The sequence below is a fragment of the Scardinius erythrophthalmus genome (genome assembly GCF_964197995.2).
Source record: "Scardinius erythrophthalmus genome assembly, chromosome: 6".
Taxonomy (NCBI): Eukaryota; Metazoa; Chordata; class Actinopteri; order Cypriniformes; family Leuciscidae; genus Scardinius; species Scardinius erythrophthalmus.
The window spans coordinates 32489997-32517731 of NC_138226.1; the positions used below are offsets into that span (position 1 = coordinate 32489997).

General features: G+C 37.8%; 1 protein-coding gene across 3 annotated transcripts in view; it reads left to right on the forward strand.

The window, feature by feature from the left end:
- Positions 1-26386, forward strand: part of myo1b (myosin IB) — a 98592-nt gene extending 72206 nt beyond the window's left edge. Inside the window, exons 14-31 of one of the 3 annotated variants that reach the window (XM_081369615.1) lie at positions 1227-1289; positions 1640-1840; positions 2513-2739; positions 4980-5180; positions 6316-6409; positions 11055-11204; positions 11331-11399; positions 12170-12256; positions 12483-12569; positions 13377-13463; positions 14970-15056; positions 16742-16816; positions 18451-18585; positions 21623-21729; positions 21838-21970; positions 23883-24035; positions 24104-24234; positions 24331-26385. In XM_081369615.1, coding sequence (XP_081225741.1) covers positions 1227-1289; positions 1640-1840; positions 2513-2739; positions 4980-5180; positions 6316-6409; positions 11055-11204; positions 11331-11399; positions 12170-12256; positions 12483-12569; positions 13377-13463; positions 14970-15056; positions 16742-16816; positions 18451-18585; positions 21623-21729; positions 21838-21970; positions 23883-24035; positions 24104-24234; positions 24331-24460 — 2217 coding nt within the window. In that variant the 3' untranslated portion in view covers positions 24461-26385. Of the gene's footprint in view, positions 1-1226; positions 1290-1639; positions 1841-2512; positions 2740-4979; positions 5181-6315; positions 6410-11054; positions 11205-11330; positions 11400-12169; positions 12257-12482; positions 12570-13376; positions 13464-14969; positions 15057-16741; positions 16817-18450; positions 18586-21622; positions 21730-21837; positions 21971-23882; positions 24036-24103; positions 24235-24330 lie in introns of all 3 variants that reach the window. The other 2 variants (XM_081369613.1, XM_081369614.1) reach the window with 2 other exon arrangements.
- Positions 26387-27735: the final 1349 nt, after the last annotated feature.

Sequence of the window (27735 nt, forward strand, 5' to 3'; positions counted from 1 at the left end):
GTAAACACAATTGTCCCTGAAGACCTTGGAGCTCTGTTTGCTTTCAGAACTCTTGAGTATGTGCCCTGACGCTGCCGTGACCCCTGCACTGTGATATTACACTCTCTGGCTTCACTCCAGTAGAGTGCATGGGAAAATACCACTGCTCTGGAGACTGAGGAGGGATGCAGGGGTCTAGGGACCAGTCTGCCCCGATCCACATTCCACATTCCTCATTCGTGAACCCTCCTCCCGCTAGCATCTACCTCCTAGTTTGAGGAGCTTTCACACAGTCCAATTAGCTCACAGCTATTTTCCACCTTGTTAATCCAGTGTGGCCTTGATTGGCTCTGATTTTATGTTTAGATCTATGGCCCATTCCATAGTTCTGTTATGGGACATATAAATTTACACTCCATACCCTAAATATCATAGTTAAGTCACCTTAATTTATATAGAGATTGTTTCAAAACAGCTTTACAGTGATAAACAGGAAAATAATGGGGGGGATAAACCTTGGGATAAACCAGGCCCAGTCGGGGGACTAGTTCTCTGGCTAGAATAACAAACATTTCTAACAACAGAAAGAAAGAGTCATGAAATATAACAACATGGACATCAAGCCAATGTATTGGCTTAAACTGCATGGCTGAACTGCATGCCATCATAGAGATCATTGTTGTGTTTGACAGTTTTGTTGGCAATTAATTGGCATAAATAACTTTTGATTTAGCTTTTTTTTTTTCATCTCTCTTCAGTGTAAGTAATTTATCTACAATTACCTACATTATTTTATTTTCAAGCTTTGTAAACAAACATTCCAAATGTATAATAGAATAGCTGAATAATTCATGGTACCTATTTATTTATGTTTAATGTCAACTGTAAGTATTATTAATATTAATAATAATATTTTAGTCATGTTAATTATTAATGATAATGTTGTTGTTGTTGTAATGTCATTCACTTTAATAACCTATTCATTTAGTTGAATTAATTACTTAAATTAGACATTAATTAATTCACAATTAAATCAAATCATTGCTTTTAGACAGTTGAGAAATAATCGTGACAGGATTACTCCTTTGTGTATTGGATATGTGTTGTTTACCTGTTCAAGTATAGCTTGTCTGTATCTTTCCTAAACCAATCAGGTTTGTCTGTTGACAACAGGATTTAGCTTAAGTTGGCGTTCTAAGAATATTTCTCTTTAGAAAGTTAAAACTGATGACTATTTTTGTCTACAGGGTATTGAGTGGACCAACATTGAGTATTTCAACAACGCCATCATATGTGACCTCATCGAGAATGTGAGTGTTCCTGAAAGTAGTTTTACAAATATTGCAAACCACCATCTGAGACAATTGTGTCTTTGTTATTATAGACCTCATGAAAAATACTTGCAGAAACTGCATACACCTTATTTTGCAACACGGAATTAAGCTATTTTCTGTGAATGTATGAGACTTCCGATGTATTAGCCGCAATGAGTAAATAACTTGCCGTGTATTTACAGTTTATAAAAGGTTAATTTTTGTCAGTTTTAAATAGGAGACTAGCATAAAGATGGTCTCAAAGCTTACAGACATGGTTTAAATCCCACTAATTTACAAAGTACAGTATAGATTTATTTAATGTGATGACCATAATTTGTTTTCAGAACAAGAATGGGATTTTAGCCATGTTGGATGAGGAGTGTTTGAGGCCAGGCACAGTGACAGATGAGACATTCCTGGACAAGCTGAACACTGTGTGCGCTGAACACCAGCATTTTGAGAGCAGACGGAGCAAAAACTCCAAATTCCTCACAGACCACAGCCTGCCACACAACTGCTTCCGCATCCAGCACTATGCTGGAAAGGTGAGGTCATAAACAGCTTCCCTATTTCTCAACTCCCTCAAGCTCTCACTCTCTTTTTTTCTTAGTTTTGCATGCAAGGCCATGGAAAACATGCATCACATGCTCACAATACCTTTTTACATAAAATGTTGTATATTAAGCTTTTGAAACAAAGACATGATTACCACATGCTGTGTGACCCACCTATGATTTATGACGTGAATTTAATGAACTTTGAACCTTTTAATAGCATTCTTCTGCTAAATTGTGGAGAATAACTCTTATTTGACAATGTTGACATCACTGCTTGCAGGTTAAATGGTTTTCTTAAAGTAACAGCTGTTCGGTATAACCCACATCCAACAGTCTATGGAGTTGCAATGATGGTTTTAAATTTTAATATCTAGATCTACAAAAGCAATCATCCATCCCAAAATTGGCCACAGTGTAAAACATGCCCTTTATACATGCAAAGTTTGGTGAGTGTTCACCATAGAGATAAAAAGTTATAGCTGTTCAAATTGAGGAAAACTAGTAATGATGATGGGAGGAGCCAAGGGTTCCAGCATACACAAATCTGAGTTTACTTGGACAAATATTTTTACATTTTTTAATATTTTTTTAGAAAAAAGCACATTGTAAAGATCTGAGAAGTGAAGAAGAGTTATTTAATATAGTATTCTGTATACACAGGTGCTGTATCAGGCGGAGGGATTTGTGGATAAAAACAATGACCTCCTCTACAGAGATTTATCCCAGGCCATGTACAAAGCCAATCACAGCCTGATGAAGCTTCTCTTTCCTGAGGGAAATCCAGCTAAAGTGAACCTTAAGCGGCCCCCCACAGCTGGATTCCAGTTTAAAGCCTCAGTGGGAACGCTCATGAAGAACCTGCTGACCAAGAACCCCAACTATATCAGGTAACAATCACAAACCTTCTGACACTGACGTTATGACGACATAACCATAATGGAACATTAAATTGCATTGTTTTTTTATGGATTATCATTTTAATTAAACAGCAATGTAAGCTTAAAAAAAATAATTAAAAAAAAAATATATATATATATATATATATATATATATATATATATATACACTGCTCGAAAAAATAAAGGGAACACTTAAACAACACAATGTAACTCCAAGTCAATCACACTTCTGTGAAATCAAACTGTCCACTTAGGAAGCAACACTGATTGACAATCAATTTCACATGCTGTTATGCAAATGGAATAGACAACAGGTTGAAATTATAGGCAATTAGCAAGACACCCCCAATAAAGGAGTGGTTCTGCAGGTGGTGACCACAGACCACTTCTCAGTTTGCTGTGTCTGTTAGCGTAGTGTCCAGAGCATGGAGGCGCTACCAGGAGACAGGCCAGTACATCAGGAGACGTGGAGGATGCCGTAGGAGGGCAACAACCCAGCAGCAGGACCGCTACCTCCGCCTTTGTGCAAGGAGGAGCAGGAGGAGCACTGCCAGAGCCCTGGCAAAATGACCTCCAGCAGACCACAAATGTGCATGTGTCTGCTCAAACGGTCAGAAACAGACTCCATGAGGGTGGTATGAGGGCCCGACGTCCACAGGTGGGGGTTGTGCTTACAGCCCAACACCGTGCAGGACGTTTGGCATTTGCCAGAGAACACCAAGATTGGCAAATTCGCCACTGGTGCCCTGAGCCACTTGTGTGGGTTGTAGACTCCGTCTCATGCTACCACTAGAGTGAAAGCACCGCCAGCATTCAAAAGTGACCAAAACATCAGCCAGGAAGCATAGGAACTGAGAAGTGGTCTGTGGTCACCACCTGCAGAACCACTCCTTTATTGGGGGTGTCTTGCTAATTGCCTATAATTTCCACCTGTTGTCTATTCCATTTGCACAACAGCATTTGAAATTGATTGTCAATCAGTGTTGCTTCCTAAGTGGACAGTTTGATTTCACATAAGTGTGATTGACTTGGAGTTGCATTGTGTTGTTTAAGTGTTCCCTTTATTTTTTTGAGCAGTGTATGTATATATATATATATATATATATATATATATATATATATATATATATATATATATATATATATATATATATATATATATATATATATATATATAAGAGTTTATTTAGAAACATTTAATTTAAGGGATTAAACGGATCATAGTTGATCTGTACGGACCAGGCTCCACGGTTTATGTTCAAATGTTTAGAATTTGCACGGTTTGTCTTACCAGTGCACACATTCAATAGATTTTAAACCATTCCAGCGCTAAAAGAGGCAAAAGAGAATTTAAAGGAGAACTCCGGTCAATTTTAACATTGAGCTAATTTTTTTGTAAATTTGGAGTGCTGTCAATACAGAGAACAACGACAAAAATCGGTGTTGCCTACACCGTGTTATCCTCTTTAAAATTTGCACCCTGTTGACTTCAATGGGGCAAGTTTTAAACCTGCTTTTAGCCTCTTAACATCCTTGATGTGTCATTACAAGTGCACAGCCATGTGAGTGATTCCTTCAGAGTGATCACGGGTGAATCTGACTGCAGTACAGTAGATGTGAAAGATATGAATAAAAATGATGTTATTTCAGCCAGCGCACATACCTGTATTTACATCCTGTTTTCGGTCGAAGTCCATAGTAATCGATTGTCGAGTTCACACGCATAGGTTTAGTTACCTATGATCACGCGCGTGAACTCGACAATCGATTACTATGGACTTCGACCGAAAACAGGAAGAAAATACAGGTATGTGCGCTGGCTGAAATAACATCATTTTTATTCATATCTTTCACATCTCCTGCAGTCAGATTCACCTGTGTTAACTCCGAAGGAATCACTCACATTGGCTGTGCACTTGTAATAACACATCAAGGATGTTAAGAGGCTAAAAGCAGGTTTAAAACTTGCCCCATTGAAGTCAACAGGGTGCAAATTTTAAAAAGAGGATAACACGGTGTAGGCAACACCGATTTTTGTCGTTGTTCTCTGTATTGACAGCACTCCAAATTTACAAAAAAATGAGCTCAATGTTAAAATTGACCGGAGTTCTCCTTTGATTATTTTTTTGCTGAAATAAAGTTAAATAAAGGGTTTCTGAAGATTCACCCAATAATTTGTGCTTTTCTATTCAAAGTTGAGAATATTTATTTATGTCTGTGTTGTTCAGGTGCATCAAACCCAATGACAAGAAAGCAGCCCACATTTTCACAGACTCACTAGTGTGTCACCAGGTGCGCTACTTGGGTCTGATGGAGAACGTACGCGTAAGAAGGGCTGGTTATGCTTTCCGCCAGGCCTATGAGTCTTGCCTGGAGCGCTACAAAATGCTCTGTAAGCAGACCTGGCCCCACTGGAGGGGCCCAGCCAGGTTAGACCCCCACTGATGAAGAATGTCATACAGGTCTTTTGTGTGTGTGTTTTTTTTTTTTTTTTTGTATTGTTGTTTTTTTAAAGAACTCTTCTACAGGCTTTAATGTTTTTTTCTGAACATGCTGTTCAGCTGATGTCATTATATTGTCATCACATTTGAGATTTAAGAAGATCTTTCAATGGCTGTGCCTCCATCTGCATGACCTTTTTATTCATTTGTAGATATTTAAACATGCTGTCTCTTGTTTTAAATCTCCCTTTGTGCTTTGTAATGTTTAACGATTACCTTAACTTCGCCTGGCTACAGAAAATAAGTCCTCTTTCAAATGTACTTGTATCTGATGGCAAACATGCCAGGACAGAATTGGCCCTCATAACTGTCACTTCTAGACACTGAGTCATTTCACTGAATTGTCTGATAGGAGAATCTAGTGTTCATGGAGATTTGGACTTGCACATCTTATCATGTTATCTTTCATTGGAATGTTATCATCATCTCAATGCCGACTGTGGCTAGACTTTGTTTTACTTTTCATTCAGATCACTCAGACACTGTTTGTTATCTCTAACATGGTGCATGTTTCTGTGCTAAATCATACGGTGCACCTTTACTTTGTTTTGTCTCCTTGCTTCATTATTATTATTATTTTTTTTTTATTTTTTTATTTTTTTTGTTTAACAGAAACTGTTCAGTGATGTCCCCAATGGGGTCCCAAAGTCTGAGACTACATTGAAAATCTTTTTTTTTTTTTTACCTGGAAATAAATGTCAAAGTCTTTTGTAAAACGTAAACCAACGTTATGATGTAAATGATGAAAAACAGATTCTGCACTATTTGTGATCTTGATTGTGTAGATCTGGTAGAGCGTTGCACTAGCAATGCCAAGGTAGTGGGTTCGGTTTGCAAAGAATGAGCATATTGGCAAAATGTAATTCAAAGTTGCTTTGTATAAAAGCATCTTCCAAAAGTATAAAAGAAATAATACCAAATACGAGAAATTCAGGGACATTTTTACTCAAATTGTTAGAATTAAAATGCAGTTTAGTTTCAGACATTTGGAACTCAACCCACACATATATGCTTTTTGTGAATATATTGGTTGACTGACAGTTGGTGGCCTATTTATTATCAGGGAGGGTGTCCAGGTTCTCCTGACAGGTCTGCAGGTTCATGCAGAGGAGTTTGCCTATGGTCGTTCGAAGATCTTCATCAGAAACCCCAGAACGGTGAGTGAGTTACTACTTAGTTCATTGAGTGTGATTTTGAATCAGTTACACAGAAGATGGCTCTAGCCAGGAGAATATATCATTTGGCTCTATTCCACTTCCAGCATGGCGAAAGGCTTGGATTTGCACAATTGATTTGTATGATCTCTCAAGGTTTTTTAAAGCTTCTCAAACAGGAAGTCATGTTCTTTCAGGCTTCTCTCATATAATTAGTAGCAATCGCCCTCATGAAAGAAAGGCAAACAGGCATTCGCACACATGGTTTCACTTAATCTCCCCCATCCCCCATCCATGTTGACCAACATAAAGCTGCTTGGTTTGAAAGTAGCTTCTGCGCGAGCTGTGTTTTATATATAACTACACTATTGACAGACAAAGGACCTGTTTTTCCCACAAAATCTCGTCAAATGGTGCACCTTTACTCCTTGTTTTGAGAACCTTTTACATTGGGAGCGATCTAGTTTTGTTTGGCATTGTTACTGTTAACCTTTGACATTAACAGTTTCTGTTTCAAGAAACCCAGCAGCTTTAAATTAAGTCAAGTCACCTTTATTTATATAGAGCTTTATACTATACAAATTGTTTCAAAGCAGCTTTACAGTGATAGTAGGAAAATAATTCAATGATGCATAGTTCATTTCGGCTGTATGGCATCTTTACAAGAAAACAGTGTCATTGTTTAGTTGAAGTCAGTTCAGTGTTGATTCAGTTCTGTTTGTAAAGATCATCAATTATTAAATTAGTTAATTTCATTTATAAAGCAGTTCTGTAGAAAGACATTGATGTCATTGTCCTGCTCAGTTTAGTTCTCATCCAATAGTGTCAGTACAGTCAGATCAATAATATTGTTGAATATTAAGTTTCCCCAACTAAGCAAGCAAGAGGCAACAGTGGCAAGGATCTCAATCTCCATCAGGTTACAGAATGGTGAAGAAAAAAACCTTAGGAGAATCCAGGTTCAGTCAGGGGACCAGTTCTCCTCTGGCCAAATAAAGCAACATGGTCTGGTTTAATTCCAGGCTACATCACTAGTCATGGATCAGAATGTGGATTAGTATCATTCAAAATATTTCATCCAGTTCCTTCCTTCTGCTTGAAGATCGGATTCATCACGCCGTTATGGAGACGAAGCTGGCCATCGGGGTTTGTCCAGAGAACTTTTCTGGTTATCGTGGTCTTTGCTGAGGATCTGTGCCGATGGCTGTCTGTTAGACAAGGTCTTCACAGGGGATTGGCTAGTTGGCATGGCCTCTGCTGACATATAGGGCTGCATTGTCGTCGTGTCTAGGTGCAGGTCCACCATCTGGATCCGGCTGACTATGTTACCATGGGAGAAGGATGAGACGGGTAGACTAATATTTGCATAGATTGGATGTTGTGAGAAGTGTTCCCTGTTACGTTTGACCTACTTTATGCAGCCTAATAATCCTTTAATGGATTTGAATATATAGAAATGTGATGGTGTGTTATGTGTATGCTAGGTTAATGAGTCATGGTTTAATCTAGATTTAGACTGACAGAGAGAGTGTCTGCCTCTCAAACAATGCTAGGAAGACTGTTCCAGAGTTTGGGCACTAAATAGGAAAAGGATCTACCGTCCGCAGTCTTTTTAGATTTTGGACTAAAAACTAAAATAGAGCTTGCTGAAGTACTCGGGAGCTAAACCATTTAGATCTTTATAAGTATTTAGCATGATTGGAGTACGGATCCAATGCAGTGTGGAAGAACAGAACAGGGCTAATATGGTCATACTTCCTGGTTCTAGCAAGAACTCTAGCTTAGGGGTATGCAATATCACCATTTTTAATCGTGAATGATTAAAATGTCTCCATTATCTGCTTTTAAAGAAATATCGTGTTACAGTGCAAAATCTATCAGTTGCAGTTCTGGCACCTCTGTCCCATCCTACTGTACAACTCGACGTACATTAACATAATGTTAACGCAGAGGTAGGGTTACGCTCATGTGACATTGCAGTTATTCACAATCACGAAAGTTTATTATTTGCATACGTTTTAAAGCCTTGCCGGTTAAACAATTTATTCGGGCACTTGTTCTGACATGCGCTTTTCTGAGCGTGTACACCCAAAGCTTGCGCACACTGAAAGCCTGTCAAACACTGAAAGCGCTTGAGTAACAATCGAAGTAATTTTTCAAATCTTATTGCACTTAAACTGTCAGATACACACAAGATTTCCATAAACACTGTCAGTTATGTCTTAAATAAACATAAAACAGTGTGGAGAAAACCGGATGCGTGTCTCTATATATTAGATCCGTGCATGAGGTCTTAAAGTGACTGCAGCCTACCAAGCATTAATGACAAACGGCAGCATGTTTATAATTATAATCAAACAACGAAAGACAAAAAGAAAACCACTAACTGCTCTTCACTGTATAAATTAAATATGCTGAATTTATTTAGTGAAGTCTGTGTAGTTTTATTTTTACATTTGTTTTTGTTTTCAATTTCTTACTTGTATGCTACTGTTAAATACACCTATGTGAAAAAATAAAGCACTGTTTATTTCTTTTGTGTATTATATTATATTGTATATGTAATGTGCATCTTTGTCCTTTATTTTTAAATATAAAGATAAAATAATAAAATAAAGATTTTCATCTTCGCCCACCCTTACTTTGGCCTAAATGGTCTTTCATTCTTTTTTCTTTTCGATTTTTTTACCTTGTGAGGCTACATTTTTTAAACAGGGAAATTAGTTTTGCTGTGCTGCTCAGTCACATGCAAAATAGTAAAACCAACATGAAAAAAAAAAAATCATAGAATCGTGATCTCTTTTTTTTCTGAAAAACAATCGTGATATGATATCTTTGCCAGTCGGCATGGAAATATACCGTTGTGTGCTTTATTAAAGCCTTATTGCTTTAATATTCCTTATTCCTCCATAAATCATCATATCGCCCCACCTACTCTAGCTGCAGCATTTTGGACCAGCTGGAGTCTTTTTTTATTAAGCATGTAGGGAAACCACCCAGTAAAGCTTTACAATAATCTAGCCTTGAGGTCATGACTGCATGAACTAACTTTTCTGCATCTGACATTGAGAGCATATGTCATTCATTTATATACTGTGTATATAAATATATAATGTGTGTGTGTATATATATATATATATATATATATATATATATATATATATATATATATATATATATATATAAATAAATCGAAATATAAATCGAAATATAAATATATAATATATATATATATATATATATATATATATATATATATATATATATATATATATATATATATATATATATATATATATATTAAGATGGAAAAAATGTTTTACAAATAATAGAAATGTGGCTTTCAAATGAAAGATTGCGATCAAATAACACACCCTGGTTCCTAACTGACAACAAAGATGTAACAGAGCAGCCATCAAGTTTTAGAGAGTATTCTAGGTTATTTCATGCGAAAGTTTTTGATCCAATAATTAAAACCTGTTTTAATTTAAAAAGTTTTTCCTAATAATTAAATAGTAGGAAATGACCAGTGCATTCTGTTAGTTTTATAAATTGGAATGTTTCATCGGGCCACAAAGAAATATGGAGCTGGGTATCATCAGCGTAACAGTGAAAACTGAACAGGGTAGCATGTACAGGGTGAAAGCAACGGTCCTATTACTGAGCCTTGCAGTACACCATACTGAACTTGTGGTTAATATACCTCTTCATTTACTGCTACAAATTGATAACGGCCAGATAAGTATGATTTGAACTATGCTAATGCAATTTCACTAATGGCAACATTTTTTTTTTTTTTTTTTTTTTATTGACTTTATTTACAATTGGCCTCAGTGAGGAAAAAAACAGTGAAGGTGGGAAAGGTTTGGCCGACTATGTTAATAACTACTTAAGTAGAGGATGCTGGTCCCACAATGGCAGGAATTTATTTTGCTGGTCTTGGCAATCATTGTGTGGTCTAACAAATGTTCTCTCCATCAACTCTCACTGTCTTATCTTTGGGAATTTGATAATTTATATCTTAGTTTTGCTCACATTGCGTACAAATCTGAAAAAAGTTTTTTTCAAATCTGAGGCTGACTGTCTGTGCTGTCATTTTGCAAGGGATGAAATCTGATCCGTTCATTCAGACAGTGTTTATCTACATCAGTTGCTATAGTAATGACATCAGCTCAATGCCAACAGCTGAGAGTATGAAAGAGATGATGATGAATGTTTGTTTGTTTTTCCTTGGCACATGTCCATCATGACAAATCTGTGCAGTGCATCAGCAATGAAGGAAATTTTACACATTCATGCATATGTTGTGTTTGAAACTGCTCATTCAGCTCTGTCATTCACTGCTGAATACATATGAGCCCCATGTTAGTGTGAGCAAATTTAAAAAAATGACAGTACAGCACCTGTCTGAAAAAAAAGATTTTATTTGCTTTTCCAAAATTTTTATGTGATTTTTGTCAGGTTTGCAAAAATCTGATTTTATTTTTAATTTTCTTGTGTTTTTTGTTTTGTTTAGTGCTTTTGTTTTGTCTTTTATTTAGTTTTCCTGAGTCACATATGCCAAAAATCAAAATATCAGATTTTTCCTGCCTGCCTAAAATGCCTCTAATCTATTCTTTATTTTGATACTGATATATTTTTTCTTCAGCTTTTCTTCTTGGAAGAAAAGAGAAGGCAGTGCCTAGAGGACTTGGCAGCACTCATCCAGAAGATCTACCGTGGCTGGAAGTGCCGCACTCACTTTCTCCTGATGAAGAAGAGCCAGGTGGTGGTTTCCGCCTGGTACCGAAGATTTGCGGTGCGCTTCATTTCCTACACTTTTCATAGAAAACATTGATTGTGTTCAATATGATTCATTGTCTCACAGGGATCAGAGGCAGATTTTTTTATCTCAAGATTGCTGTTGGTTGTTTTTTGATTGCAGCAACAAAAGAAGTACCAGAACATCAGGTGCTCTGCCTTAGTGGTTCAGTCATTCATCCGTGGATGGAAGGTAGGTTTCTGGTACACTGAATTTAATTTCCTTTAGCAAACAAAGGCCACATTCACATTGCAGCAGAATACGGTTGTCAGTCTAGTATTTGAGTCCTTAATACAGTTATGTTTACACACACAGTTAAGTTATTTAGGGGAGTGACAACTGCATTCCAAGCTCACACCCATAAATTTTCAGGACTCACAACCGCATTCTCTAAAAAACCTGCGCTGTGTGAATGGAACCGGACTGGACAACTAGTTGTTTGTCACGTCATGCAGTGCAAGAGAGATGCTCTGCGATGAACAAACACATATCTACAATGTGTTGCGGGTTTTGTCTGTGGTTTAGCTTTCAGTAACTTACAGCGATGGAGATATGAGCTGTGTATCATCTGAAGGTTTTATATCCAGTTACTGGAGCTGCTACCGTCAGTTTTTTGTTCTATGCGCAACTCAAATGCTTCGCTCTCCACCCAAATATAAAAACTGCTGTCAGTTAATGAAGATTTGATGGATGACCTTCTCATTTTTATGGACTTCACCATCTTTAATATTACTTTTTTCACTGTCGCTATGTTTACTGGTAAGAGAATACAGTCTTGATTCCTGTTGCACGTTTACTAGCTAACAGTCAGTATTCAAGATGCTACTGTAAGATGCTGTTTGATCGGGACATTTCAAGATTCACACCTATAAATAATTGCGGTTGTCAATCCCAAAAACTGACAGTGTGAATGTAGCCAACGGGTCTGTCCCCACGATGTAACGGTAGCCCTTCTTTCACAGGCCCGGAAGCTTCTGCGTGAACTGAAACACAAGAAGCGGTGCGAACAGGCCGTCACAACTATTTCAGCTTTCTGGCATGGAACTCAGGTACTGAACTCAGTTTCTCTATGAATAAGGAGGTGAAATGGTAAATTGTGGGGTTAGATTTTCAACACCGGAGCTTCTTGCCTTCTTTTTCTCTCTAGTCCTAATTCACTTCTGCTTTTGATGCGACTTACTCTTTTCAGTCACTCTTTCCTTGTCATATTTCTGACTTTAACCTTTGCCACCCTATCTCTGCTTCCACGTGGCCCTCCTCGGCCAACATCCGCAGGCTCGCTGGGAACTGCGGCGTCTTAAGGAAGAGGCACGGAATAAACATGCTGTGTCTGTCATTTGGGCAGCTTGGCTTGGAACTAAGGTATTTAACAAGCCTGCCAAATGAAGTCATGTCCCATCCCGCTTCACCTCACTGTTAATGACTTACCTTTTGTTTGTGTGTGACTGTTTCATCATCTTGTTGGTAACGTCTTGTGGGAAACGATGGGGAAATACTAACATATTGTTAATTTGCTGACATTGAGTAGAAACATCTGTACCCAGAAAATGAAAACTGATGAATCCAAGTTGCATGTATGAATCTTATGTCCTTAAAACGAACCCTTTTTTTCACCTTCTATATAAACTTTTATAACCCTGTAACAATATTCAAATGTTTTATCACTCCCTTATTTATTTGCATTTTGGAACTTGTGATGCGTTTCTCCTTTCATGTTTTGAAGATTTTAAAACTGTACTGAAAACTCCGAGTTGATTTTGGTTTTAAGAACTTAGGTCTCCTGCACTTTCTAGTAGCTGTTATCAAGCAATATGTTTTTCAAAAGTGACTGATGTCTGTCCTGGCTGGCCATGTGGTTATTCTCAGTGTCTCTAACTTGTTGCAATAAAAAAAAGACGTGGGCCATATATGCTGATACAGATATAACTATTTACAATAATTTGAGCCCCTAAGGGTTCATTTAGACATTCCAATGTTACATTATTAGAACTGATAAGCAAGAATCAAGAAGTCCAAATACATTACTTCAGTTCAAATACAATCAAAATTTTACTGATTTACAAAACTGAATTTAAAACACACTTGTGTCTTTAGCTTCTGTTCTTAACACTTTTCCACCCTCTTTTCCTTCGCTTTAAAAAAAAAAAAAAAAAACACCACTCTGGGTAGGCTCGAAGAGAACTCCGGCGCTTAAAGCATGAAGCTTGCAGTAAACAGGCCGTGTCTGTCATTTGGGCCTGCTGGCAAGGAACTAAGGTATTCACCACTATGTCTGTGTGGCATCCCGTCATCCACTTAACCCATCTCACACCTTCATGTGTTCATGAGGTGGACCGGATCATGACCCATCTTCCCTGAGCTCATCCCATATGTTGTGCATGCCGATACATTCAGGAACCCACAGCATGAATCATACTTGCACTTTATTGTAGCTCATTGTAAGAAATTAGATGGAATGGCAAAGGATGGGAGCTGAAAGAGTATGGTGAACGGTTATTGCATTGGGGGTAGAACCGAATGCGATATTTTAAGCTTCTTTTCTCTGACTGCCGATGGATTAAAGCTCATCCCGACGGTCACCCTGCAGAGCGGGCCGATTCCCACGCAGCAGGCTTGCATCACAGCCGGATGACCTCTGTCTTTACCAAATGCACCATTTTATTAACTGATCCCTAAGAGTGAGTCTGGACACCTTATGTTTGGTCATATCTCACAATATCCAGTGAATTTCTGCAGCAGGGATCCGTACATTTTGTCGCAAGGTTTTTACTATAGATAGTAAAACAACTATGTTGATAAATAGATCAGTTTAAATTTTTTACATTTTTAAACTTTTGCCCAGTTTAAATTTTTTATTTAGTTAAAATGTTTCTTTTATCATTTTTAGTGTCCATTAAGAATAATAACCATAGTCAGCTTGTGGGGTCAATAAATTGATGCTTTACTTTTTATTTTGTTTAAAACTATACAGTAACCAAAATCCACAAATAGTCTCATGTTTATGCTAGTGTCACAATGGACCAGTCACTAAGGAATTTTGCATATGCTGATTCTTTGATTCATGGTTATTAAAAGAAATATCACTTGATGAATTGCAAAACCTTTGATAAACCAGTGATTATCAATTTAATGTAACAACTATAATATGCACGTTTTAGAGCCCATCTGCTCTGCGAACGAGTGCTACGATGTGTCATTACTGCAATGCTTCATAATTGATGCACTTGCATGCAGTGTCACCGTCTTTATTTGTTATAAGAGGAACGTTCTGATTGCCTGAATAATCTCATGGCAGGCTTGATGAAGATTAAGATAGGCCTGTCTAATAGATGAGAAAAGTATTCTCATTTCATCCACAATCCCATGTAAACTTCTTTTTGCATGTTGGAATCACAGACCACTGCTGATCTCCCACTCAATTTGAGTGCCTTCTTGAGGTTGATGTGGCTTGTTTTATTGTGTGTTTGTGTGGTGTGCGCCTTAAGAGAGCAGTTGTACTCTTGCTTTCTTTTTTATTGCTCTTTTTCCCCTTGTTCTCGCTCATGTTTAGTTAACCCCATGAAAATAAATGTGCTCTCCACAGGAAAACCTCAACAATGTCCATCTGTCTTAACCAACAGCAAACACAGAATGTGTTTACCAGCTGGTAATGGGGTGCAGTTTTGTGTGGCGTGGACCTGGTGTTATGCCGCTTCTTTGCGCTTTGCTTTTTTCAATTGATTCCCTCCTTTCTGCATTCATGCCCCTCTCCCTCTTTCACAGGCACGTAGAGAGCTGAAGCGCTTGAAGGAGGAAGCCAGGCGTAAGCACGCCATCGCTGTCATTTGGGCCTACTGGTTGGGACTTAAGGTATCTTCCAACCATCGGTACTTGCCAGGCGTTGAAATGAGTGGGAAGCGTGCACATAACCAGCCTCTAAGTGTCCTTAACCAGCTGCTCTGCTATGTACTAACAATATAATCTAACCTCATAGTTCAGTTCCACAGGTCCATTAGCATCTAAGTCAGTGACACATGTCACTGATGTCATAAGCGAGGATGAAGTGCTAAAAAACATGTCACGAGGCTTTAGATACTGCATGTGAGCAGAAAGCAGAATCAAATATGTTTTCATAATCCATGGCTTTAGAAAAGCTTCCACTGGGCAAAATAGCTGTTAGCATGAGTCCTACGGAAGCTTCCTGATGATACTGCTGCGGTCTCTGTCAGGGGCTGTTCCAAGGTCAGTGGGTGTTTGGGGTGTATCGCAAACACCTGCCGACATGTATGGACCGTCCTTTGAAATATTGGAATTGATAAAACGGATAGTTCTTGTCCTAGATGCTAATTTGTAAGTGTTTTAGTTGTGCTGTAATAATTGTTTTAGTTGCAGCTATGATGTAAAATGTCTATGCAACTGTGATATCAACTATTATTACACGGCTCTGTGGAATTGATTCTGATTGGTCAATTGCGCCATCCAGCGGTATGTTATGTGAGGGATAATGTACATCCAGCCGGTTGTTATATCAGAATAAACCCCCGACAGGGTGATGAGGACCCATAAAGATGATAGGCACTTAATGAATGTGTTTAACAAAAATGCTTTCATAAAAATCTGTGTCCTTAATACAGTACTTGGCCAACCATTAACATTAAATATGTTTGTGTTAAACGGTTTTAATTCATTATTTTTTTGCTCTCAAATAGCAATTTCTACCCGATAAAATATTTTGAGTTTGTTACAAAATGTCTGTGTATATATACATGTATTTATTTATATATGGAGCGAAACTCTGACCAAAGCAGACCAAAACACAAGCCACAGGCAAAGGACAGGCCATTATGACGTATTTAAATGAGCTGTCACTTGTAAAATTATCTACAGGTTACGCCTGGCTTTATCCCAATAGTCAGGCTTGCGAGATGACATCTGAATAACAGAGCAGAATGGCATGAATTTATCATTGACAGAAATAAGTAGACATGAAAACTTTGCCCTAGTAGCTCAACCATAGGACAGCCATGTTTTCTGTCTGTTGCTGTGTGCCTGTCCTGTCTGCTGTCTGCATGCTGCTCCTAATATACTGTTGGCTTTTACAGACATTACAGGCCTTTCTTGTGTTTTGCTTCCATTTGTTTTTGTGTGTGTGTGTGTGTGTGTGTGTGTGTGTGTGTGTGTGTGTGTGTGTGTGTGTGTGTGTGTGTGTGTGTGTGTGTGTGTGTGTGTGTGTGTGTGTGTGTGTGTGTGTGTGTGTTTTGTTTTTTAACTTGCTGTCATTACTGGTTTTGTTTTGTGTCTGGGTTTTAGGGGTGACATCAAACTTTTTAAGTTCTGTGAAATGTTTGTTGTGTACGAAAGGATGACTGTGAATCTCTCCTGGTTTCACAGCATCCGTTCTCTCATCTTTGCTTTACAGTGTGCTGCTCTTTAGGTGTAAAGACCCTGCTTGTCAAGCACCACTTGTCTGAACTGATAGTGTCCTGTCCCATCCCTGCTGTCATTACAAGACTGTCAATACAAAGAAGTGACTATTTAAACCCACCTTTTCACAGGTCCGTCGGGATTACAGAAAGTTCTTCAGAGCTAATGCTGGCAAGAAGATCTATGACTTCACCATCCAGAGAATTGTAAGTGACTTAATTTAACCAATACTTTTTGCTAGTCACCTAGTTATCCAGAAAAGTAGTCTTACTTGTTGGCGAGCCAATGTTTACCTTATGATTTTCCACAAACTGTGTAGTATCAGGGGCCTCATTTATAAAGCTTGCGTACGCACAAAATGGGGCTGAAAACATGCGTACGCCAGTTCCTGCACAAAAGGTGGGATTTATAAAGAAAAACTTGATGTGAAAATATGCGCACCTAAACGCAAACTCTGACCCATGCGTACGCACATTTTGGAGACGGAGCAGTTTGGCGACACCGATGGTGAGTTGGAGTTAAATGTCTTTTGGTCACTTTTAGAATTTAGAATTAAAATTAAACATAATACAGAAAGATAATACAAATATAATTTCACTCACCAAGCCTGTCACTTGAAGCAAATATCCATTCCTTCTTAAATGTCCGCGCCAGCGAGCACGTTGGGCCGTTTAGTGAAACTGGCGCAGTTTAAATAAATAAAATAATGATTTAAACTATGTTTTACTTCTGATATAAACATTTAGATTAAATATGCTATTCAAATTATGGAGTTAAACACTTAAACATGAAATCATACTGAAAAGTTACAACATTTTTTTTATATTCAATCAATAGAAATATTTGTTGTGGATGCGATTGTTTTTGAACACTTTTCCTGTGGCGTGCTTTAATGTTTTAACCACGGAGAGAATTGCTTATCATGATAATACCAGATTGTCTGAGAAAATAGTTTCGTGCAAATAATGCCCAAGGCCTATCTGTTTTCATTAAAAATATAAATCAATTAAAAATACAATTCGGCAAGTGGAAAAGACTTTCTCTGAAATGTATTTTACACTATTGATTTATGTTGGCTATTCAAAAACAAGGCAAGGATAGACAACTACTTGATTTGTATTAATGTAATGTTTCTTGTACCGTTTATATCATTTGCATATGATTATTCATCCACGTGATAACGTTTAAGTTATCACGTGGATGAATAATCATATGCAAATGATATGTAGATGAGGATATGCATAGTAAAACTAGGCGTTGTAACCTCCATATATGGTTATTTCGGGTGGAGACGCATGTACGCACAATTTTCCGCTGACTGGGATTTATAAAGTGAATTCTGCGCAGGTTCTGGCGTACGCGCGGTTTTATAAGTCTGAATATTTTTTTGCGTACGCCATTTTTGGCTTTTGTGCGTACGTACACTTTTAGTAAGGTTCCTACGCACAGTTTTATAAATGAGGCCCCAGGTCTTTATAAAGCCTATGTTCTCTATCAAAGAACCATTGGACTTGCCAGAAATAATAAAGCTGGAGTGCTCCTGCTTGACTATTTTCACTTTCATTCCATGTATATATTTGGCCGTAACCAACTATATCAAGCTAATAACTGCAGAAAGAGGAATTCTTCGCCTGCTGAGTTCATGTATAGAACAAGTGCAAATTAAGTCTTGTCTTCACATTTAGTTGACTTCACGTGACCCAATGCAGTGCAAGAAATACATTTTAAAACAAGTTGGTGCTACCCCAGGAAATGATTTCCTATATGTTCTCCATTTAATAATTTTTCAGAGAAGAAAGAAAATACTCCCTGGTACACTGATGTAAGTTTTTATCGACAGATGCAGAAGTACTTCCTTGGCTTGAAGAAGACGATGCCTTCCATGTCACCGATTGATAAGAGCTGGCCAGCTCGGCCCTATGGTTTCCTGGACGGGACACACAAGGAGCTCAGGAGGGTTTTCCATCTGTGGAGGGTCTGTGTCATTATACAACTCTGTATATCTAAAATGAACTGATAAGACCTTTGTCATGACTCAGGGGTGCAAACAGCGCGCTTTTCGGCGCCTCCCGCTTTTTTCACGTCAATTTGGGTGACTTGTGTGAATCGTGCAGATCCGAAGAGTTTTTTTTTTTTAAAAGGGGGGGGTTTGAGAGGGTCTGATTATAATTTAACCAACAGTAATTCTGGATTGCGTCCACCAACAAGTAAATAGGAAATAAGCGAATCAGAACACTGCGCGCCAAACCAGCAGTATGTGCGCAAGCGTGAACCACGAGTTTTTCTGTCTCACTCTGGATCTGCCACTGCATCACATTTCTCTCTGCGTGGCGTGGCGTGGAGTGTCCGTTTTTATGTCGGCTCTCATGTTAACTGGTTAGAGCTTGTGTTAGAGCACAATGCCTGCGTGACACACACACTTCTCGAGCCGCGCCGAAACCGCGTGCTAGAAATAGAACCGCAACCGACGCCTATTTTTCACGTGACACGCAAGAGTGTTGGAAGTTTTCAGACAAAATAGAAGGCGCAAATACATATTAATAAATTACATTTTGATGCTTGAAAGTCTCTCGGTTTTGACAAATGCATATATAATTGTAATTTAAAAAATAGACCTAATTATCGATTTTCAAATATTGCCCCGTCAATAGGCCTACAGAACGAAATATTCTGTAGCCTATTTTGCCGTCAATACTGCCGACTTTGTCTTTGCTGTATCAGGCTATATATATTATGTTTAACATCCAAGTGTAGATCTGTCGATTCCCTTTTCTTTCTTATCTATTTGTGTTTGAACAGACATGTGCACGAAAAAATAAGCCAGTGTCCGTCTCAACGAGTTTCCCTGTAAACGCAGTCAAAATAAAACGGACGCGTGTCATTACCGGTATTAGATTTGCGCATTCGTCTTAAAGGGACAGCACCCAATATACCTGCAGCTGTTTGTCACCAAAGTTAATCAAAGTTTAGTCAAAAGATAAACTGTATTAATACTTAATACAGTTAATTTACCTGAAAAACATAAAGCACTGCTTTATTTCTCGTGTATTTGTGTTTTATTGTATTTATATTTGTATTTTGTTTATTAGTTTCTATGCAGATGCACTAGGCCCAGTGCTCGAAGTGGGGCGGTACTCACCGGTACGCAGTACCGGCACTTCTGCATTTTACTCCAAAGCGTACCTGCACGTTTTCTTGCGTACCGCTACTTCTCGCATGTAGCCGGTACTCTACCACTGACAGAAAAAGCGTCAGTGTCACGCCCATTTCACATAATTATACTCCGTTTGCAATGCATATGCAGAGCTTTTTTTTTTTTTCGCACCCATATTAACAGGTTAGACTAGAACTTTCACACTGCACGCGGATGCGGTCCGGCAATGCGTTCCAGGAGCGGTGCATATACAGCAGTCCAACGATCGTTTCCACACCGAGTCTATTTTCGCTGTGCTGCACGCGCTGAATTAAAGTGACAGCGCGTGGTTCGTGGTCAAAATTAACACAGAATATGACATTAGATATAATTTGTATTATTTAAAATTACTTTTAACATTTAAAAACAGACGTTTTCAAATTCCAAAGCTTGCAGAAGGTTCCTAATGGCAATACTGACTTAGGCTACAGCTTTCCTGGTAGCCTTGAGTGAATTAACTTGTCTAAGAAAATGATTCATAAAACGTATATATATCTGTTGAGCCTATGTTTACTTTCGTCATTGACACAGACGAAAATGAAAAGACTAAGTTCAGCTTTAGGAGGGGAAGAAATAGTCCAGGATAAGAAGACTGAGAGAAAATAAATATAAAGATGAGGAGAGAGCAGGTAGCCTATTGATAAATAATCTAATGACAAGGTTTTAAAGAGAGCCTATTTCTTATAATTTTTTGGCCTTCAAAAGTCCTAAATTGCACATATGTAGATCAGAGAAATCCAAATTTTCTCGGGGGAGCATGCCCCCGAACACCCCTAACTATGGGGGTCTTGAGTCTGGTTGTCCAGGGCACAGGAAATTGTTAATCCGGCCCTGGGTGAAGGCGGTGAGAGTAAGGCAAGAGAGTACCGGCACCTTTTTCCCCCCACTTCAAGCACTGACTAGGCCTACCCTACACAATTACCCCAATCATCCTAGAATTATTAATTCTTTACAAAAAGAGCTATTCAAATCATCAGGTGAAATTGTTTTCAGGAAGTAGCAGTAAAGCAAGAAGAAGAAGTGCAAGATAGTTTTTCTAAATTTCATTTGACTCTGTGCCTATAGGGGTGGGTTGGGGATGGTGGCAATGTAGTATCTGGATATTTGCCGCGGGACGAGGGCTTCGATTACCTCTCTCTTTTTTGACCATACATGTGTTTGCACCCCTGATGACTCATGTCTGACTTTAAATTAATAATAATCTAACAGGGATGGGGGAAGACGTTTTATGTTGTGGGTGCTGTGCTTCACATTTGAATAAGAAACAACATCGAGTCTATAAAACGCGTCAAAACTCCACAAAGCACAACAAGAGTATCATTTGAGAACATTCATTTAAACCGCATACACACCAAGACATTGTTGACATTATTGATACTGCTTGCAACTGTAATGCATTGGACATAAATTAAGCCTTTAAATAAAATGGTTATTGAGCTGTTTACATATTGTCATATACACATTGTCATATACAATAAATAAAAATGAACACAAAAAGGCCTACCTACCTTACACAACACCAAAGGTGGACTTGCGCTCAGGTGTATAGCAGACTAATTATTTCTACGCACACTGCAACGGTCAAAATATGATGTCAGACTCTGATTGTACGTTTTAAAAAACATAATTCTACATATAAATAACACTTCTTTTTTTATAGCCCACTAATTTATTACAAATGAATTACTAAATGCTAAAAATTAATAAATGTAAATGAACAAAATTTGCATTGCGTTTACAATCCTGTGAAAACAGGTGCTGAAGCACCCCTACTTCCCCTGTGATCTAACCATGTATCCTCATGGTGTCCTACTATTAGTGTAAGAAATACCGCAGCCAGTTCACAGAGGAAAAGAAGGCTACCTATGAGGAGAAGCTTGCAGCTAGTGAACTCTTCAAAGATAAGAAGGCCTTGTATCCTAGCAGGTAGGAAAAAAACAGTTCACCTATGTTCCTTTATGTAATTTACCTACTGCAAACGCGTATCTGCAGTGTAGCAATTTATTGCAATGACAGATGTCCTGTGCTTTACAGTGTGGGGCAGCCTTTCAAAGGAGACTATGTGGAGATAACCAAAAACCCAAAGTACCAGAAGCTAAACAGCTTGGCAGAGGATAAAGTTCTTCTTGCAGATGTGGTCAGTAAAATCAACCGTGCCAATGGCAAGGTGAGTACAAGTAGCCCTGTGCCAATAGAATTAGCCTTATAACAGGACTGATCAATCAAATCGCAGTGCTGATAAGCCTTATCTTTCATTTCTCAGTCAAACTTACTTTACTGTCTGTGGCATATAGACCCTTTTTTGCCAAATTCCAGTCATTATGGTAAAAAGGCGTTATGGTACATGCAATTTAGATACTAGGTATCCAGAGAAGCTAGTGAATGAAGTGGTTTGTTCCGTTCACAGAACCAGTAAGTAATCTTGAAAAATTTATGCGTTGGATCTAGGGCTGTCAAAGTTAGCGCGTTAATAACGGGTTAACGGAAAATCATATTAACGGCACTAATCTTTTTAACGCGCGATTAACGCAGCGCGTATTTTCAGTTTGACCCGAGGCCCAACCCCTAGTTGGAGAAATGGAGATACACCGTGTTGCCAACTTAGTGACATTGCAGACCCCGTTAGCGATTTTTTTTTTTTTTTTTCCTTCAAAAAAGCGCCCAAACCTTATTTAGTTTCTGAGAATCTACCGGTACCGCCGGTACTGCTCTCTCCGCACGCGCGCGCGACTCTCTCTCTCTTTCTCTCTTTCTCTCTCTCTCTCTCTCTCTCTCTCTGCATCTCGCGCGGAGGAGCAGCGCTTTAATTCAGTTAAACACAGATATTATGTTGCTTTTAAGTTATTAAGTTTACAAGTATAGCCGAAATCAGAGCACAGATATTGTCTTTATCTTATGTGTATTTGATTTCACCAGACGACGGCTCGATTATCAGAATTTTTGTGCAGATTAACTTAACATCTTGAAAGGGAGAACTAGTTATGTCTTAATGGGTCGCGTTTCAGTCACCATTTAATATTCATTCCGTTGTTTGACAACAGAAACAGTAAAATATACCAATGAAAACAGTTTTATTGAGAATTTAGCTAAATCAAAATGGGCACAGAGAGAGACAAACTACAATGTAATAATAAATGCTAAATGTACATTTAGCATTTTCAGAAGAGCTGCCCTGTCATGCAAAAATCTAAACATGTTTGTGTTAGTAAATTGCTTAGTGCAAAGAAAGAGAAGTAATGGGAACCTGGTATTTCTTTGTTCTTTCTACATGTGTCTAATAGACATGAAAAAGTTCTTGAAAAACATCTATGACCTTTGAAACATGTCTCGTCTTCATGCTCTATGTTGACTATGGTTTCAATAATAAACATAAATTTGCATAAAGCATCTATATTTATCCATGCCCATGTTGATTAGAGTATTACAAACTTGAAAAGTATTAATTTAAGATACATTTAGAACAAAATAAAAAGATGAGCGATTAAATGCGATTAATCGCGAGTTAACTCATGACAATCATGCGATTAATCACGATTAAATAATGTAATCGATTGACAGCCCTAGTTGGATCACTCTACAAATTTTCAATGATTGTGCATATGTGAGATGTTTTGCTTTTGGACAAAGGAAAGGAATCGTAGAATACTGTATGGTGGATGATTTTTAGAAAACTTTTTAAACATCACTTGTTCTTTGACATTGACTTTAATTTCACACTTCCGTGGTTTGTTTTCTCCATTAAATATAAAGACTACATGACAAAATTAAAAACACACAAAAAAACTAATTTTTACCTGTTTGCATCTGCAGAAAGTGTCTGTTACACTTTTTTTGTGTAAATGTCTATATTAAAAACTTGTCAACTGTCTGACTTAAATATTTGGGTAAATTTTCCCCTTTTAATTTCACAATGAATTAATTTATTCCTAAAATCATCAGATACATCAGCAAGCCTGCTGACTTTCAACATCATTTAGTATGACAGACATTAAGTACCAACCCTTAAAAGGCTATCATGGGGTCATTTTCATCCTTTTTGTCTAAACTTGACATTTAAAGTCTATTGATTTACTTTTTAGGGAGCTCCAAGAATATTCCTTCTGACCAAGAAGAGTTTGGTTCTTGCGGATCAGAAGACAGGCCAGGTGAAGGCCAGCGTTCCCCTGCTAGACCTCAGCAGTGTGTCTGTGAGCACACAGAACGATGGCTTTTTCGCCCTTAAGCTCAAAGAAGTACGGCATACAATAAGTCATCTCACACAAGGCAGTCAAGAACACTACTGACCATGCTCTCTCTTTAGGGTGCCGTGTCTGCAGCCAAAGGTGACTTCCTGCTGAGCAGCGACCGACTGATTGAGATCATCACCAAACTTCATCGCACCGGTGCAGCTTCAGCTGACAGGAACCAGATCAAGATCGATATTTCAGATGAGTAAGTGTCCAACATTTCTGTGCATGTTGTTTCCTTTAGTATCGTTCTTGTAGCATAAGTTCTCTCTCTCTATCTCTCTCTCTCTCTCTCTTTTAGGTTCTTAGTGCAGTTCAAACAGGACAAAGTGTGTGTAAAATTCATCCAGGGTACACCAAAGAACGGCAACGGTGTCGCCTGCAAGCGTAAAAACAACCGTCTTCTGGAAGTGTCCGTTCCGTCACCATAAGGAGGGATCAGCTCGGTCATCTCTGAGATTCTTCACCCTCCCCCAATCCCGTTATCATTGTGCAATTATGTTGATCCTGTCATTGTCATTTCTGATTCTATAGTCAAATCAGCAGTTCTAAAGATTTTACTGCTTCCCTGTTTATAATGGTTGGGTGGAAGTCTGTTGTTCTCTCGTCCTAATTCTTGGGACTCACAAGAATTAGTCTTTAATTAAAATAACAATAAAAACTATTATGATTACAACTAGATGCTTTCTGGCCGACATTGGCTGAAGATTTGCTTGGTGAATCTCACCTCGTGCTTTGCTCAACTCATTTTAGTTGTCATACTCTGGGTGAAACTATGTAAATGGAGATGCTGAAAGGTTTTTGCTGAGTTCATAGAAAGAGGCTGAAAAGCTACAAAATGTATGATTGCACTTTTTCACTGGGGTGGTGGTCAGGAAAGACTGACTGGTTGGTTGATGTGTTCTATTCTCATTTTGTTTCTCTAGTGCTGAACAGTAATTTATTAGAAAAATACTCATCTGACTTTTGCCAAATGATAAGGTGTTTTGCGATCTAAAATCTTGTGCCATTTAGCTGTTCCTCCCCGGAGAAAGGCGTTATCTTGTAGACGTTATAGTGCGGACACTTTCTTATTTATAAGCCAAATAAAGATTCATTTTCATGACAAATGCCAAACAATATCATTTGAATCCTGCTTTTTAACATGTATTATGTTTATCAGTGCTTACTTCATTCTTTTCATACATTAAATTAGGGTGTTATCATGAAAACCACTTCCCCACAATTTTAACGTGTCACTGAAATGTGGCGTATTATTCCTGCATTGTTCGTATATATTCATGCAGTTCATCGTTTGATTTCATAGGGCCTAAAGACCGTCCACAGCCTGCATTTATAATGGAATCTCCAATGCTCGAAAGATCTCCCCTAAAAACTAGACAACAATTATGCATATGTGGAAACGCCCTCCATGCAGCAGGAAGACTTGGTTCTCACATCTGGGATTACTTAGACCGGTTAAGACCTTTTGTGAGCGCTTGTTTCAGAAGGCCTCATAGAAGAATGCTAATAACCGGAACGCTAGAGCCCTGGCCGGTACGATCTTTGTCAAGTCCGCTTCAGTGTGTTACTTAAAGCTGCATTTCCATGAGCAGTAGAACTTGTATGTAAGGAGGCTAATTATAGTACAGGTAGGTGGTATTGTCTTATAACTGTATTGGCAAAATCTATATGCTTTTTTGCCACTGGAATGTGGGCTGCATCATTTTATTTTTGGCTTGATCACATCTACTAATAATAAATGGAGTTTTTTTTTCTTAAGGTCTGACCCACAAGGTTTTTTTTTTTTAGTGCAAGCAGCAATGCATTCTTTGGATGCAAAGCAAAAGGTGCACTCTCCTCAAGTATATGCCATTTATCAAAGATTGTGGATGATACTTTTTTTCAGTCGTATTTAATGTGATATTTTCTCACAGTTTTAGTGGACTTTTTGTACTCCTAAACTTCTGAAGACAAGGCCCACCAATGTAACTAACTCTGCTTCTGCTTCAGTTATACTTTTTGATGTGTTTTTGTCATTTTACAGTAAAAGCATTAATAGAGTTTAGGGGAAGGGATTATCTTCCTCTTCACTACAGGACAATTGTGGAAGCTGAATTACTTTATGATGTAAAATTCTGCATTGTGTCTGTCTTTCATGCAGTAAACTCTGGGTTCTTTTCCTCCTCTTCCATGTCAGAAGTTTGAACTGAAAGAGGAAAATATTTGTTGTATGCATTTTTGTGTGCCTAAATGTAACCTGTTCTGAAACAAAACATGGAAGTGTTTCATTAACTACTAAGTGTAATAAATGACAAGTAATCTTTTTTTTTTTTTTTTGTAAATTAAAGCAATAAATAAATGACTTTGGATAATCAGTGTGGTTTGATAATTGAGTATTGTGAACTTATATGATTGTGGTAAACATTTTTATTTTCTTTATAAATCAGTCCTAACAGCTGTTCATACAATTTAGCTTAATTATTATATGTAAAATATCTATATTAGAAAACAACTACAAAACCTGAATGCATCACGGGCCCATTCTAGCAGTATTAAAAGAAGTAACCATATAATACAGTATATGTGACCCTGGACCACAAAACCAGTCTTATGGGTAATTTTTTAAAATTGAGATTTATACATCATCTGAAAGCTGAATACATAATCTTTCCATTGATGTATGGTTTGTTAGGATAGGACAATATTTGGCCGAGGTACAACTATTTGAAAATCTGGAATCTGAGGGTACAGAAAAATCGAAATATTGAGAAAATCGCCTTTAAAGTTGTCCATTTCTATTGGCAATAGTGCTGCATCCATTCACAAAAATAAATGTTTTATATATTTAAGGTGGGAAATTTACAAAATATCTTCATGGAACATGATCCTTACTTAATATCCTAATGATTTTTGGCATAAAAGAAAAATCTATAATTTTGACCCATACAATGTATTATTGGCTATTGCCACAAATATACCCGTGCAACATAAGACTGGTTTTGTGATCCAGGGTCACATATATGGGTTGGGCAAGAGTTTGAAAATGTGTTTATTGCATTTCAATAAATTAGTTCAAATGGAAGGTGGCTCCCAAAAAGATTTACATAATTAATTGTGGGCAATTATGTCCATTTATTCCCTAATTAGACATATTTCTTGGTGTTCAGTACTGTCAGTATTTACATCTATCATAGGCTACGGTTTAATTTTACCATGAAGCACCACAGTGTTTAGTTTGTTTATGGGAAATTTGTACAACAACAAAAAGTTCCATTTTTAATTTCATTAAATGCTATTTAACTTTAATTTTCCTTTTTTATGTACCAATTTCCTTTTTTATTTCTGTAATACATTTGCATTATCTTTATCTTACTGGTTTTCTCGATTGCTTAAACACTATAGCCAGGCTTTTGATCTAAAATTTCAAAACCTTGAACACTTTTATAAACACTATTCCCATTGTTGAACTGTCACTGCAAAACTCTACACACAAATCCCTTTATTTCTCATTGCCTACACAATGCTAGAATTAAAGCACTAGCATTCACTATTGTTCACTCAAGTCAGTACAGCTTCAGCTTAGTTAGCACAGAATTACCCAAGTGGAAGCACTAAGAGTCAAAACTGATCACACGCCAATCAGAACCTTCAATAGAAGAATGCAATGGATCCAGAGAGATGTGATGGAGGATGAGGAAGAAGAGCAGGAGGAGGACAAGGAAGG